Below are 16,247 nucleotides of genomic sequence, written 5' to 3'. Positions count from 1 at the left end.
GCACTTGTCATGTAGGCTTACCAAGTCAAGATTGATTGATACCTTTGCTATCTATTGCTTCTGGGGTTTGCAATTATTGAGATAAATTTTGGGAAAAACAACTTACTTTATATGTTCAAAACTGGATCCTTGTGGGGAAGTTGAGATATATACATATAATTTTTTAAATGTTTCACAACAGATAATTAAGAGTGTGAAATAAAACTAATTTTTCTCCTACTCTTTCATTCCTCCAAATTTCAGTAAGCTAAAAAGGTGTTAAGTTCAGGAAAAGGTTTCAGAGACTAATGAACCGAACTGTTCAAACTGCAATACAATATATTCCAATATAATCTGTCCTTGTGTTATCAATGTACAGAAGGTTGAAAGAGGTTAGCTTGTTTAGAGAATAGGCCTCACAGAGGCAACCCTAAATTATAAATTGAGACAATTGCTTTAATATTAACCATTATCCATTTGTGGACATCAAACAAACCTTTTTGCCCTTGCTTGATTTTTTCTCTGAAAAAAAGCATTTGATTCTTAATCAAGTGATGGTAAATTTTGAAAATCACATGGTGTTCAATGCCTCCATGTGGTAGAAAAAATAATTTAGTTCTGTCCTAGCTTCCTGTAATAGTCATATTCAGGCCCAATAAAGTCAGACAATGTTTAGGGTCCTTCAAAGGTATATCAGTGTTTCTTTTTTTTTTTTTTTAATAAGTCCATGGAAAAATGACCTGTATTAAAGATAAAAGCCCCAGATCTAAGGCCTCATGGAACAGGCCCTTCTTTGCAGAACTTTCTTATTTTTCTGTATAAGGAATGAATATTTTCAGCCAAAGGAGTATAATAAAATGAAACAGATGTCCTGAAATCTGCAGTGAATCCATCCTTCCAGAAATTCTTTATAGAAATTCTTAATTTCAAATCAATTTTTTTTTTTTTGCAGAAAAAGGAAATCCTTTCTACCAGCTATAAAGTAAGATTAAATATATATATATATTAGCAAATGCTAATTTACTTGACAACTGTTTGGATATGAAATTGGCCAAACAGAATGGTCATCTTTATGAAATACTGTTTGTCATAAGCAACTGGCCAAAAATAAGAGTGCTGGAAAGTTAAACTGGGTCTCTTTTAAATCAACTGTAGCCGTGTCCTCCCAAGGGTGGGAATTCTTGTTCTTTCACCTTCTAGGGATCAGCCTATGACTGTAAGCACCTTGATCTTCAAGTACTTTACTTAAAAGCACTTGATACTCTAAAGATGACTTGAAGAAGAGAGCTGGATCATTCTGAGAACCAGGAATAGGTACTAGCAAACACTGGAGCCCCCTTTCTCAAAGCCCGTGGATGTTGCAGTGCTGCCCCACTTGGGCTTCTGTGATTGGACGCATCTTTTAAATGTCAGTTGAGCATTTCTGTTGATGAATTCAGTGTATGTACACGCGTTTGCTTGCACATGCGTAGATTATACGAGCAAGGATACGCAGAAAACTGCCCTGAAGAGGGAAATAAGAGGGATTGGAAGGAAGAGCTGAGGGCTCTTCCCTGACATATCCTTTGGTATCTTTTGAATCATAAAGCATGAGAATGGATTGCCTGTTCAAAATATGTTCATAAATGTAAAACAAATAACCAAGGAGGCTTACTCTCCGGATGGCAAGCAAGGAACTTCAATGGCAGTCATCCATTGGTTCAAGTGAATGTTAAAAATTCAGGTGATTCCCTCCCATTTTTTCCCCTTTCCCAACTATGTCTTGATAATATATTCTTGGAAATATTACCAAAGTTCTTTCATGTATAATATTTGCCTCCAGTGTAATGGATTTTCCAGGACTGACAAAATCATCTGTGGGCAGCAGGGGCCATAGCCACAGTTCTGCCACCGACTCACTGCATGACCTTGGCTTTCTTTGCCTTATTTTCTTCATTTGTAACATGAGGAGTTTGAACTAGAAGATTTCTCAGGTCCTGTCTAGTACTGGAGCCCTGGTGGTGCAGTGGTGAGGGACTCGGCTGCTAACCCAAAGACTGGCAGTTCAAATCCACTAGCCACTCCTTGGAAACCCTATGGGGCAGTTCTATTCTGTCCTATAGGGTTGCTATGAGTTGGAATAGATTTGACAGCACCGGGTTTGGTTTTTGATTTTATTGTAGTGGTAAAATCCTATGATTCCTTGACTATCTTTCACTTCAGAGGGTTTCTTAAGTTCTCACCATACACTCTTTAGGTGCCCTAACAGCATTCTGGAGAAGTAGGACCTAGGTGGGATTATTAATAATTTACTTTGTGTAACAGTTAATAAGCCACCTTCATTACAGACACACACTGATCCTTACAATAGCTTTGCCGGGCCACATAGTGCAGGTATCCCAGCCCTTTAGAGATGAGGAAACTGAGGCTCAGAGAGGTGACTTCAGGTCTTAGGCCTTGTAGTTAATATGTAGAAGAGCTAGAGGGTTGCAAACAAATTTTTTTTTTTTCTCTATGAGACAACAGTGTATTTAAAATAACATGACCTAAAGATTAGACTTTCAAGAACAGTGAATTCTTTTCTAAGCATTTTGAGGTTTTTATACCCGACTCAGTAGGTCATTCCAAAACCATAAAGCACTAACCGGGGGTTAGTGTGTGTTAGAGATAAGAGGGAATGGTACACAAGGGAGGGCTGGTATCCTTCCAGACCTGTGCTTGGGAAAGCACTCCCTATGTAGGAGGAGCCCTTAGATTACATGGTTTATTTCCCCGGGGACCAATCCAACCCAGGCATCAACAATGAAACAGAAAATACCATGCTCAGTTAAAAAAAAAAATTATCATAGTATCTGTTATAGATTGAATTGTGTCCCCCAAAAGTATGTTTTGTAAATCCTGACCTCTATGCCTGTGGTTATAATCCCATTTGGGAACGGGTCGTCTTTGTTATGTTAATGAGAGAGGATTAGTATAGGGTGTGTCTTAAATCAATCTCTTTTAATGTATAAAAGAGATTAAAAGAACAAGGGAAAGAAGCAAGGATGGGGGAAGAGAAATGCCAAGCCACAAGAAGATGGCCCAGGAGCAGGAGCTCAAAGAGACAGCTGAAAAAGAAAGAAAGCCTTCCCCTAGAGCCGGCTCCCTGAATTCGGCCTTCTAGCCCCCTAAACTGTGAGAAAATAAATTTCTGTTTGTTAAAGCCACACATTTGTGGTATTTCTGTTATAGCAGCACTCATAGATAACTAAGACAGTATTCAGGTATACGATTTATAGAAATCAAACTTAAAGAAAAAATATACCACCATCCCAGTCACTTCAGCAAATCAAATTTTTTATTTTCCTGTGATCCTACCAGGTCTTGTCTTTATATATACATATACATATAATTGGCTTTTTTTAATATATATAATTACATATACAATTTTTTTTACTAGTTGTAATCATAGTGCAGGATTGGATTTTAAAGCATCAGAAATCCAAATTTTCGTAAGATTATTTTCTTCACCCCCAACTAAGTTTATTTCATCTGTTTGCTTATTGTTTTCTGTTGAACTTTTTCGTCAGATGTACACAAAGTCTACAACCTGTTTTCTAGGAGATTTTTTGTTTTTAAGGACCATACAGCAGGGAATGTCATTATTTTTGTATGGTCTACCAGGACTCCTGAAACCAAACACTAAGAAAAGTTGTCCGGGGATCTTTTCAAAATCGATATGCATTTTGGTGGTTAAGGGATAGCTCTGACTGGGCAGGAGGCTGAAGTGATGACTACGAGGTTTCCTCCACCTTTTGGACTCCTTGATTCTATGGCAATACCTGGTAGATACAGGTTTCCTAGTAGGGACTGAACAAGAATCATACGCTATTATTGCTTTATGAGTCTTGATGAAGTTGGAGTTTCAGGATGAAGAGTAGAAGGGGTTAAGCTGGGCGGTGAGAATCCTTGTTTTCCTGGTTACTGGATATGTCATGGGCTTTATATCTTGTGTATATGGTGACTGAAACCACTGTTGCCACGGGAAATGATGGTAATTTGAATGAGATAATTTAGAGTGACCCATGGAACTCTGACTAGGCTGTCTCCTTAATGTAAAGATCCTGTGAGTGTGTCACTTGTATTTGGATGGTATATATCTCTTCATTTCCCTTCAACTGAAATGACAAATAGGTGAGAAACTGAAGAGTAATTTGGTGGCTTAATAATAGAAAGTCAATCTTATTTAAAATGCTAAACGAGGAACAATTTAGAAGAATTACTGATTATTCTAAAAATATTATTATTTGAATAGCATTTATGTTGTAGCTGAAGTAGGTACAGGGGTCCCCAGAACTTCCTAGCGAATTTCCAAAAATCAAACTTTATATCCAATGCTGACGCCCAAAAACGCTAAATCTAGTCTAATTCAGTATATGATTTATTCCCAGTGATTTCTCACATTCATAAACCTGTAACCCTCTGCTCTTACCTGTCATGAAATCATTTGTATCACTTTCAAAAACCCACATCACTTTCTATAAAATGTGACGTGAAGAATCTAAAATTTAGAATTGTACATGCCTCATGCCCTGGAGCAGAAAAGTCCCAGTTTGGGATTTTCTCAGAGGCGTGTCTAACTAAACTGACCTCTGCTCCTACCAGGTAAATTGCCAGAGAGAGAAGCAAGTGTCAGCCCAAAGGGAAATCCCTTTTGTGGGATTTCTTTTTTCCCCTTAAACTGATCACTTTTTAGGAGTTTCCATTGCACTCTCTAGTCCCAAGTCTTAGGCATGAGATTACCGTCTTATTCACCAATTTGCCAAACGCCTTTTCCAAAAGCCCTCTGTGGAAAGAACTTCTTCTCTAGTGACCCCCCGCACCTCTATTCCAGCTAGTACCAGCCGCTCCCAGCGCCCCCCGTCTCGGACCAGCTCCCCGTCTCCTACCCAGGATCCAGATCCCAAACCCCGTAAGAGAAAATTCACACCCCTCGCCCCTTCCCGGGCGTCCGAAGGAGGCGCCCGGTGGGGGTGCAGGTGTGGATGGGGAGGGGGACAGGGTTTCCCGGGGTCCCCCGTGTCCTCCCCGTCCCCCCGCTCCCGGAGGTGCAGGGGGAGGGAGCGCGGGTGGGTGGGACCGGGCGGGTGGGGGAGGGGTGAGGAGGAGGAGGAGTGTGTGTGCGAGCGTGTGTGGCTGGGGGAAGCCATTGCCTGTTTAATAGTTGCTGTTGCTGCACTTCCGCTTCTCTCCCAGCGAGAGAGAGACACGAGTGGCCAGGCCCAGCCGCAGCCGCAGCAGCAGCCGCCGCGGCGGCACGGAGGAGCCAGACACAAAGAGAGGTACGGGGATCCCCCCGTCGCCCGCCGCCCCCCGGCCGCGCCGCCGGGCCTCGGGGACACCCCTTGCCGCCTCCCCCAAGCCGCGCCGCCCGGGCCGCCGGGCACGGGGCTGAGGAGGGGCGAGGGGCCGGGGAGCCCCAGGGGTCCGGGGCCCGCCCGCGGGGGATGGGCAGGGACCCCGGGCCGCGTGGGGTGCGGGGGCCGCCGCGTCGGGGGCGAGGGGGGCATTGTGGCTTGAACTGTCAGCGCCGTCCCGGGAGCCCCCCACTGGCCACTGAGGGGGCCGGGAGCGGGGGGTGGGGGAGTTGGGGGAGCCTCGTTTTCCCCCCGGGCGGGGGCCCGCGGGGATTAACCCCTCCGGGGCGGACGAGCTCATTGTTATTCCTTCTCTGCGGAGGCCAACCCCCCCACACACCCGAACCCCCCACCTCCTAGAGGTGGCGATCGGGCGTGGGCTCAGGACCCCCGCCCTGGCCGCGGAGCCCGGAGCCGGGCGGCTGAGGGGCAGGCCGACAGGGAGGGGCGTCGGGCGCGGCGTGGGGGGCCTCGGGCCTCGTCGCCCCTGTCCCCGCCGGCCTCTCCCTTCCCCCACCCGGGCACCCGTTCCCCGCCTCCGTCCCCCGGTTTCGGCTTCCTCTCTTACTCCTCCCGCCCCTCCTCTCTTCCCGACCTCGCCAAACTCCGCTCCCGGCCCCGCAGCCTTGCCGGGGCCACAGGCCCCCGCGACCCCCAGGAAGCGCACAGAACAGTCCGAAGGCCACCCGGCCGCCCGGGTCTTTCCTCCTCGCCTCGTCGAGGCGCCCCGCGCCCCTGCCCTGCCCTCCTCCTCCGCCCCCTCGGCCTCCCCCCTCCGTGCCCAGAGGGGAGCCCCGGGGGGCGAGGGAGGGGCTGCCCTCGTAGCTCCGGACCGTTTCCCCCGGCGTCCTCTACTTGGGGCCCAAAATAAACAAACAAGCCGCGTCCGATTTGCCGAAGCCTTAATGGGCCTAGAGACTTTGAAAGCAATAAGAGGGAGGTGGGCGGCTGGGTGCACCCCTGCCCCGTGCCTTCCTGACAGCACCCGAGTTCCCTATTCACACTGCCTGCCTGGTTTACGTGTGTCTGTTTTGTTTCCCTCCTCCTCCAGGGGCTGTTTGCGGGGTGGGGTGGGGGGTTCGCTATGTCGGATGACGATTCGAGGGCCAGCACCAGCTCCTCCTCATCTTCTTCCTCCAACCAGCAAACCGAGAAAGAAACAAACACCCCCAAGAAGAAGGAGAGTAAAGTCAGCATGAGTAAAAACTCCAAGCTCCTCTCCACCAGCGCCAAGAGGTACCGTACGCTTTTCCACCGGCTTCCTATTTTTCTGAACGCCTCTGCTGCATTCGGTTTAGCTCCCAAAGAGGGTAGCTAAAGTGCCCCTCCTGGTTTGTGTGTCCTTACAAATGAAAAAGGGGCCTGGGAGGCCCTAATTATTCTCTCCGTTGCTTGTTCTGTTTTTCTTTTAATCATTGCCCACATGCAGCCGCTGTGGCTTGCCTCTCGCGTTTCTTGTTGAAGTTTGTAAGAATCCTCATTGCTTTTAATAGTGACCCCCAAACCCCATTTCAGGTTACTGGTTTTATTAATCGCTAATCTGTAACTCTCCTCACGGCTGCCGTCCCACTTCTTAATCACTAATACCTGCCCAGATAACTCCCTATCAAAATGTCTTACTTCCTTCTCACCTGTTGCACGCCTGATCTTTGTTGAATAGTAATTTATCCAAAAATTGCATAAAGAATAAATACATCAGTGGGGTAGAAATTTTAGAAGTTGAAGACAGGATTCCTGATGGAATTTAAAGGGATTTTTCTGGTTTGGAGAGTTGACGCAAATGAATGAAGCAATAAATGATTGTAAGCTGGTGTATTGTAGGTTATTTCTGGGATCCTTAATTTTTTTTCTCTTTAAGAACTTCACGTTACCAATTGTAGGAAAACGCAGTTTTTTCGTGCTGTCTTATGCTGTAAAAATGCTACTATTTTTTTCCAAGTTGAATTAAAGCAGTGGCTCTTTTTCCTTACTTTTTTCCTCTTACATCTCTGGAGAAAGCCACTTTTTACCTCTGTCATCCTTTAGTAATATCCTCGGATTCCTGTGACCCTTAAAATAATCTATAGCAGATTTCTGGGAACCCCCAGACACCTTTTCATAAATCCTTCTGCTCTCTGGTAAACAGTTATTAAACGTTAAAGTGGCATACTAGGAAAACAGTGGCACCCTGGTGGCGCAGTGGTTAAGAGCTCAGCTGCTAACCAAAAGATCGGCAGTTTGAATCCACCAGTCGCTCCTTGGAAACCCTATGGGGCAGCTCTACTCTGTCCTGTAGGGTTGCTATGAGTCAGAATTGACTTGCTGGCAACAGGTTTGGTTTTGGTTTTAGTTTAGGAAGATAGTAAGGAATCTGAATGGTGGGTTAGATAGGGATGTCTTTCTTAAAGGAATTTAAAATAAAATGGAACCTGAGACTTAGGTCTCTCCGTTGAGTAGTAAGCCAGAACTCAAGAGTTCAAGAGTTTGTTTTGTCATTTTCCCTGACTTGAAATTTGAAAAGTTGGTAAAGTGCTGATGAAGGGAATGACTTTTTATTTTAAATAGTGTAGAGATTTAAGTGCTAAGGTGTTTTTTGCAAGGTATTTCCCCTTTTCAGAGGGTTGGTTTGATTGCATCTCAGCTTCCCAGGAGTCCTCATTGATTAACCCAGTGCTAGCTAGTTCTTTAGTTCTTTCAGAACCCTGGTATCTAACCCTGCCCGCTTTGGATGAGGCCTTCCTTAAGCTCCCCAGGGCAGCCTCTGGACTCCCTGATCCTCATTCAGACAGCCTTTGGCCTGACCTGCCCAAGGCAGGGTATTTGGCTTAGGTCATTAGATAATTTTGTAATTTGCTGGTTATCTCTGGTGTACATGAATATATTGGAGTGAAGACACAGGTGGCAAACATAAAATAGTCTGCTTCGTGTCAGCAAATTACAGAGGGGGATTTTTTACTAGACACAATTCGTCCATTTATGCTAAGGAAGCTAAAAACTTTTTCTTTGGAAATGGCTGGGAAAGAGATGGTAGGTGTAGAAAATGAAAGGTAGGAAGCTACAAATAGTAATTTTACCTAAAAAGTTAACATTTTTTTTTGGCGGTAAGTTTAGTTTTCTGCATATCTTGCTGAAAGAGTGGGTATTAGTGTTAAGGCAGAGCTAAGGTTAATAGCAGGGGCCCCTGGGTGACCCCTACTAAGTGTTCCACTATTAGTTAAGAGGTTGGCAGTTCCAATCCACCCAGAGATGCCACGGGAGACAGGGCTGACAATCTGCTTCTGAAAGGTCACAGCTTGAAAACCCTATGGAGCACACACAGTTCTACTGTCGCACGATTTCGCCTCGGGTCAGGATCAACTCAGCAGCAGCTAACAACAGGTTAATAGTAAAGGTCAAAGTGGAGAGGGATGGTGGCGTATCCAGGAATGAGCTAAAAGAAAATTGATGTTAGTAGGACTCTGTAGAGGCTGCTCTGTGAAAATACCATATATTGGTTTGGAAATTAGATGTTGCCCGCAGAATTGGAAGTGGCACCAAGTCCAGAAGATAGGGTTTACAAGAAGCCTGAATTGGTAGACAGGTTACTAACTGCACATTGGAAAGTGGTTTCTAGTCCATGAGCCGAGGAAAGCCCCTACTGAGAGTAGTGTGGATAAGAATTACTCTGCGAATTCTTATGAATGAGTTCGTTTTGCAGATCTTTTGCCAGTACCATGGAAATGATGCAAATGCTTGTTTTAGAGATAAAGCGGATAAGGCTGTCTGGTATTACACTTTTTTGGCATTAAAGAAACAGTGACTATTTTACAGAAGTTGGGTTGGCAAGGAGAAGCCAAGTCAGTATGTATTTTCATGTGTCTTGTGCTCAGGGGGAAGACATTTTTGCCTATGTACGTAAGTCTTAACATGCAGTCACTCTAAGAGATACCAGGTAAAGAATCAGGAGCCCAGGGTTCCGAACTTTCAATCCATAACAATAAGGAGTCAAACAGCAGGGATGGGAGTGTTTCAGATCTGAAATTCTTACTGGTAGAATTTAGCAGAATGACACAGTACAAATAAATAGATCTCAGTAGAGATGGTGAACAAACCCCTCTCTGGAGTTGACCAGATTTGTAGGGGACAGGAAATGGCCTCAACTTTCCCAGTGGAGACCCTTAATTTATTTTGTATGTGAGAAAAACAATGCCTTTAAAAACCTATTTCCTCCTCTCACATCCAGCCAGCCACTCTTTCTACCCTCAGAAAACCTTTGGAAATAGAAAAGCATCCGTTGTGACTCAAATTGCAGAGTTTTGTGTGTGTGTTTAGTTTTTTACTACAGAGCTGCCTCTGAGATTTTTAAGTTGTACCATAGCCCTTAGGGCGTTATATGGTAGGAGGAGGAAAGGTTATAAAAATAGAAGGCACTGTTTGGAAGGTGGAAGAAGCTTCAAGGGCCCCAACTTTGTTGTATGTCTGGATGCTCTAGCACCTAGGTTAGCAGAAGACAAAGGCCAGGGGGCCAGGGCTTGGTGTCAGCTGCGTGGAGGCTTCGGCCTAGGAGTGGGGGGTGGACCTCTTTGTGAAATGCAAGGTTGGTGTGGAGGGAGAAAACTGGGCCTGGGGGGCTGTCCAGTGTGGGATGGAGGGGAAACCGTGGAGGATGGGGGCCGACTCAAGGGAAACTGAGGACGCCTGGGAAAAAGCAGGTCCGGAAAGGTGGGTGAGGAGTCAGAGCAAACGTGTAGGGCGGAGGCCGCGGCCCGGTGCACCTGTGCGGGCCGGTACTGGGGACCGGCCTTGCTGGAGGGGCGGATGGGGAAGTTCGCGTCCCGGCCTCGCGCTCGGCCTCGGGGCTGGGCGTCCCGGGGCGCGATGGACAGCGAGCTTGGAGGTTGCAGGGCGGCCCTCGGCGGGCACCCGCTCCCCGGCCCGCAACTTCACCCGCGCGGCCCCGTGCGCGCGGCCCGAACCGTCGGGCGCGCGCGGGGCGGGCGGGGAGGCGGCCGCGGAAGCCGGCAGAGTGGCCGCCTGGGAGGGTCCCCCTGTGTGCTAGGCCCACCCGGCCCCCCGCGACGGTGGGCAGGTCAGTCAGGGCCCGAGGGGCCGCGCGGGGAGCGGCCATGTTGGCTTCCTCACCGAGGACGCGGAGGGGCCGGTCTTGGGACCCTCAGCCTGGGACCGTTCCGCCGGGGTGGGAGTGGGGCATCCGGGGCTGCAAGCCTGGCCCCCGCGGGCCCCGAGGGGCAGGGAGAGGCCGGAAGCAGTCGCGTCCGCCCCCCGCCCCGGCTCTGACCCCTCCGTCCAGGGGTGCAGGGGAAGGATGAACGTGCCGCGACACCTAATACAGTTCAGGAAATCAGTCCTCAAGTGAGAAACTTTAGTTATTCCCCAAATGGCGAACCCCAAGGAATAGACGGCCTCAGTGTGCCAGGCAGGATTCGAACCCAAACATGCAGATAATAACAAGAAACTCAGCCCGCCTGCTCACTGCCTCTGTGAAAAAGTGTTTCTCTGCAGGGGTTAAGTTTCTCTGCCAGACCTATACGTTAGAGGTGGGAGGCTCCCAACGTCCTAATGCTTCCCTGTCTCTCTCTCCCAACTCCAGGATTCAGAAGGAACTGGCGGACATCACTTTAGACCCTCCACCTAACTGCAGGTGAGCTTCTTTTACAATTTTCTCTTTTTAAAGTTCCTCTAACCTTTATCTTCGGTTTTTTTTTTTTTTTTTTACTGTAAACCTTTGCTTTTGTTCTTTTGGTTGATACTTGTTTTGGTGCTAACATCAAGTTAACAGTTGAAGTTATTAACCCAAGTATGTTTTGATGAATCTCTGGCAAGCTCAGTACTACGGTGAAGTAACGGATTTGTTTGGAGTGGCCACTTAGATATGTATGAATCAAAATTGTAAAATAAATTTAAAGGTGTACTTTTTTCTAATTGTGGATCTTTAACTTATTGAGGATGGTATAAAAGCTTTTAGAGGCTCTGGTACATTTTGGTTTGGAAAACTGCTTTGCCGTATTAATCTCTAACTCCAGCTCTTCTAGAGTTAGAGTTGAATCAGACGCTGGATCTTTAAACTTATTCCAATGTATATAAATTTGTGTTGAGTTTTTGGCAGACTAAAGTAGGGAATAATTTGTGGCTTGGATAGAAAGGTTTTGTTTTAAATTATTTTACAGATTTAAGCTCTTCCATGGGTGTGTTTTTCATCCAAATTGTATATGTCTGTGTGTTTCAGTTTCAAAGCAATTTGAAAACAGCTTTTAAAGGGTTTGTTGGTCATCTGATTTATTTAGAATAGCCATTTTGCTACCAATGAGCCAAGGTGGATGACTCGATCACTTTACAAAATCAATGGTCGGTGGAGGAAGGAGCTATCTATTTAAGGGAGATTGTGCAATTCCGTAGTTCCCATAATTTAAAAATTACATAGAACATTTAATTCTTAGCGTATAGGATTGGCATTGGAATGGTCCGTGAGATTTCAGAAGTGTTTTAAATTTATAGCTTAAGGTAGAGGTTACAGACAAAATATTGAGTGGTCATACACAATTGAAGATAAACATGAAAATATTTGGGTCGACAAGCTAAATGAAATATTTTGCTCATTAACACTCAACTTTCCAAACTACAGTTAGTGGATCAAATGCAAACTTTAAAATGACGATTTTGGTTACATATGTTTTAAAGGGGTTAATTGGGGGCAGGATACTTTTTGGTGAAACTTTGCCCTGTTTTTTAAGGAAAGACATTGTGAGTTTGAAACATACTGTTTGTAATCATTCTTGAAGCTATCTTTCTTGGGTAATGCAAATCTTTTCAGATTGTTGAGAAAGTGGGTTAGGCTTTGGTCTATGATATTTTTTATTTTAATGGAACAGTTGTTCCCTTGGAAGCCTGGTAACCTATAGTTTCTCTTGGTTGTTTGTGTTGAATCCACGGACATTCCCCTTGGTAGATCTGTGCTGTGTAGTTATTGCCCCTGTTTGGTATTGTGTCTCTCTTCCATGTGTCTCTTGTGAGTTCAGATGGACTTGGCTGACCAGATTATAAAGGTTTTAAAGCACAGTTTCAAAACCAATAACATTTATTAAAATGTATAATGGCGTTCTTGTGAATGAGTGTAATCGGATTTAAAGTTGTAAACAATTTTGGAAGGTTTTCACGGGGTTAATGATTTTGAAAAAATAGGATGAGTACCATTTTATCTCAGCTCATATGTTAGAGACGTGAGCTGCTGAGCCCGTGTCTTAGTTACCCCATCAAGGTGAAACCCTTGAACGTTATCTGTGGTCTGGGGAAGCACCAACCTTGATGGCTGTTGGGGAGGAGAGCACAGTAAAACCTTGATGTACATAAGCATTTTGAGAAAAATCTCTTCCATTAAAAAAATCCCAATATGTTTGGCATCTTTATTTTACAAGAATGTATATTATGTTGTCTTTTAAAAATACCGATTTATTTTCTGAAGGCATTTTCCAGTCAGGCTGTTTAAGTAATGCAAATTAGAGTTTCTGCTTTTGGTTGGCTTACCAGTGTTACTGTCTCCGTGTTATGTAGTAGCCCCAATATGTTTTGTGTTGGTATCTTATGGGATTGAATTATTTAATTTTTGTATGTTCTTTATTGTTCGCGATGGAAGTGGATAGCTTAGTTTGGAGATCCTTTTTGAAGCTAGTTTCCACTGAAAATGTGTGACTTAAATGCTATCTTAAATGCATGCATGTTCATATTTTTATACCATTTTTCTACCCGCAGCATGAGAGCTTCATAGTTTGGTTCTTACCGAAATTGTGATTTCATCAGCTATAAATTAGATTTTCAATGAGTTAAATTATTGGTTTTCTATTAACGTATCTTATGTGTTAATCCCTTGTAGGACTTCCTTTCTTCAGTCGGTATTGTGTGTGGTTTTAAATTTAAACACAGAACTTTATTAATGTTTAGCACCTGGCACAAAGAAACCTCTCAATAAATGGTTGATTATTGCAGAGTAGTTGGGGGATTGCGTCAAAGATACACTGATTTTAGCACTTGGCAAAAATACTTAGACTTGAAGTTACTGAACTTCAGCATTTTGTGGGAAATGCAATGGCTAAATATTATATTGCATGAAAACATAGGTAACAAGGTTAAATCTTTAATGTTGTATATTATGTTGAATGGATTTTTTTTTAGAATAAAATAGAGAATATATTCAATGAATAGGTCAAAAGTATTTAAGTGAATATTTAAAAACTACTTTATATTGCCATAGAAATAAAAATCTTTTTGTTATCTGTGAACTATATACATATGTACAGATGAAATAGTCTCCTGACTGATTGTGCGTTAGATTAGGTGTCTTCCCCCATACTGTTTTGACTGTTAGGAAGAACACACACACATATACATATAAACTAATGTTATGATTCCCTAAAGCATGCCCTATCTTGGATTGTAAAATTATGCTTTATAGATAGCTGGTGAACTCTGGGCCACTAGAGTTGGTTTTGCAGCTGTTATTTATAGCCCACAGCTCAAGCTTTGCTAAATCAACTAGTTATAGCTGTATCATTGGCCTGTAGACATATAGATGTCTGTAGATAGTACATCTGTGTGTCATAAATGACATATTTTGTCCAAGGCTTTTAAATTTCAGATTTTTTATAATGGATACATTTGTAGTGTGAGTGAACTACTCATAGAGTGACTTGACACTTAAAAATTCAGGGTTTTTTGTGGCGGGGGGTGCTATATTAGGATCGAATGTCTTTGAGAAGTCATTACACATTTCCAGCATGAGGGAGAATAAAAAAGTTTTTGTTTCATTTAACTTTATTATATTTTGACCATTATTTTTGTTTCCTGAAATTTTTTTTGAAGTTTTTAATTTTTCTGGGAGAACAACAATGAAACCTGTGAGAGCTGTAACTGCCTTGTTTTTCTGGGTCTTGGAAGTTTTCTGCCTTTGACAGGGTGCAGTCTTACCGCTTTTCTGTCACTGTCTATTGGTGGAAAATACTTGCATTTTCCTTCTCTGACAGGTTTCTGCCTTTTACAGGTTTCACTGTATATCATGTAATCAGATACAGTTGGTTTTAAAGTTTGACAGCGAAGTTTCACTTGTAGAAGTGGATTTAATGGCAAAAGTGAAGAGCATTTAAAAAAAAAAAATAATGAGATTGAGAGGTTAAATTTTCTCAGCCTTTTTCCTTACCTACTAAAAGGGCCTAATACCTGGCTTTTCTTGTCTCAGAGTATTGTGAAGTTCAAATGAGATTAGGGTTTTCTGTATGTGTTAGATGGTGGTATTATTAGAAATGTTTCTTTCTTGCTTAGTCTCTTTTTCTTATATATTTTTGCGTATGTGTGGTAAATATATAGGTAACATTTGCCATTTCAGCAATCTTGACATGTACTATTTAGCGACATTAAATATTTCATCACATTGTTCAACCATCACCATTCACCATTCCGAATTTTTCCATCTGGATTCTTTTTAATAGCTCATCTTTCTTACTAACGTTGCCTTTTGTCGCTTGTATTTTAGATAACAGTTTTAAGCCGTTACTCAATAACATAGGAATGCCTGTTTTTGAAAAATCCGGATGCAGAAGTTTGTGGGATAGAAAGTGATCTCTTCAGTCCTGCTTCCTGCTCAGAGATGCTCCAAGTGAACACTTGGTGTGCATCTGTCCAGATAGGTCCTGTGCATTTACATTGTTGTAGTTCCCTGGCTTTACTAAACCTCCTAGGATTGGTGGTGAGACTGAGATGTCGGTTTAGAAGTCCTATGCTGCTAACCTGGGTTAGAAGGAAGGGATCCTTTCCTCCCAACAGGAAAGTTCAGTAGGTTTTAAGTGGTTGCATGGGCATAAGAAATGGATTCATCTGAAGTTGTTCCCGTCAAGTTGGCTCTGACTCACAGTGTCCTTATGTATAATAGAACGAAGCATTGCCTGGTCCTGTGCCATCTTCATGATTGTTGGGAGGTTTGAGTTCACTGTCAATCCATCTCACTGCCGTTCCAAGTCATTCTTAACAAAACTCCATATCATGTTACCTGCTGAAAAAGATCCTTCGTTTTATATACCTTTTATTCATCTGATGTTACTAAACACGCTGTCATTGTTGTGTGACATCAAGTCAATTATGACTCACAGTGACCCTATGGGACACAGTAGAACTGCCCCATCGGGTTTCCAAGGCTGTAATCTTTGCGGAAGCAGATTGCCACATCTTTCTCCTGCAGAGTGGCTGATGGGTTTGAGCCACCGACCTTTTGGTTAGCAGCTGAGCACTTAACCACTGCACCACCAGGCCCTTCCTGAGTGCTCTAGGGTCATAAATATGACTTAAATGTCTGCATGATTGCCTACTGTACTTTTCATCTGGAGTGTTACCACTGCAGAATATATGCCTTTATGCATGTGAAGGCAATGCTGCAAAATAGAACCAGGAGACTGAAGTGGCAGCACCGTTAAAATAGCACTCAGACCATCTAGATGGCTCCAGGTCAGGTTCCTGGGAATCGGATCATCACTTGTGGCCTGATTGGGTAGGAAGGAAGCAATCTTAGCCAGAAGTGAATTGGTTCCCAAATGTGTAGAACTCTCATGGCTGTTGTTGACCAGAAGACCGTGTGCCTTGAGTTGTAACCCTGTACTGTGTTAAGATATTGCTGTCAGTAATTTGAGAACAATGCTTAAAGCTTAGCAAGCAGCACTGCACAGTTTTTAGTGATTCTTGAAAAGGATGCTGATGGTAGATTCCTGTCACAAACCTTGAGTGCCTGGTAGGCATGAACACTGCCTTCAGGGAGTTCATACTCTAGCAAGGGCAGTAAGAAATGCACCCAAAGTGTGACTGTTATTTGGAAAGTAATAAATGCAAATAACATGTTATAAAGGTTCCGAGATGGGAGAGATTATTTTGACCTGGGTG

General features: G+C 43.8%; 1 protein-coding gene across 2 annotated transcripts in view; it reads left to right on the top strand.

Annotated features, from left to right (window-relative positions):
* Nucleotides 1-5,112: 5,112 nt before the first annotated feature.
* Nucleotides 5,113-16,247, top strand: part of UBE2E1 (ubiquitin conjugating enzyme E2 E1) — a 97,808-nt gene continuing 86,673 nt past the window's right edge. The window contains exons 1-3 of one of the 2 annotated variants that reach the window (XM_049871040.1): nucleotides 5,113-5,279; nucleotides 6,406-6,590; nucleotides 10,924-10,974. In XM_049871040.1, coding sequence (XP_049726997.1) covers nucleotides 6,439-6,590; nucleotides 10,924-10,974 — 203 coding nt within the window. In that variant the 5' untranslated portion in view covers nucleotides 5,113-5,279; nucleotides 6,406-6,438. The remainder of the gene's footprint in view (nucleotides 5,280-6,405; nucleotides 6,591-10,923; nucleotides 10,975-16,247) is intronic. The other variant, XM_049871041.1, reaches the window with a different exon arrangement.

Source organism: Elephas maximus, chromosome 27 (assembly GCF_024166365.1).
Source record: "Elephas maximus indicus isolate mEleMax1 chromosome 27, mEleMax1 primary haplotype, whole genome shotgun sequence".
Classification (NCBI taxonomy): Eukaryota; Metazoa; Chordata; class Mammalia; order Proboscidea; family Elephantidae; genus Elephas; species Elephas maximus.
This window is presented reverse-complemented; position numbering and strand designations above follow the sequence as displayed.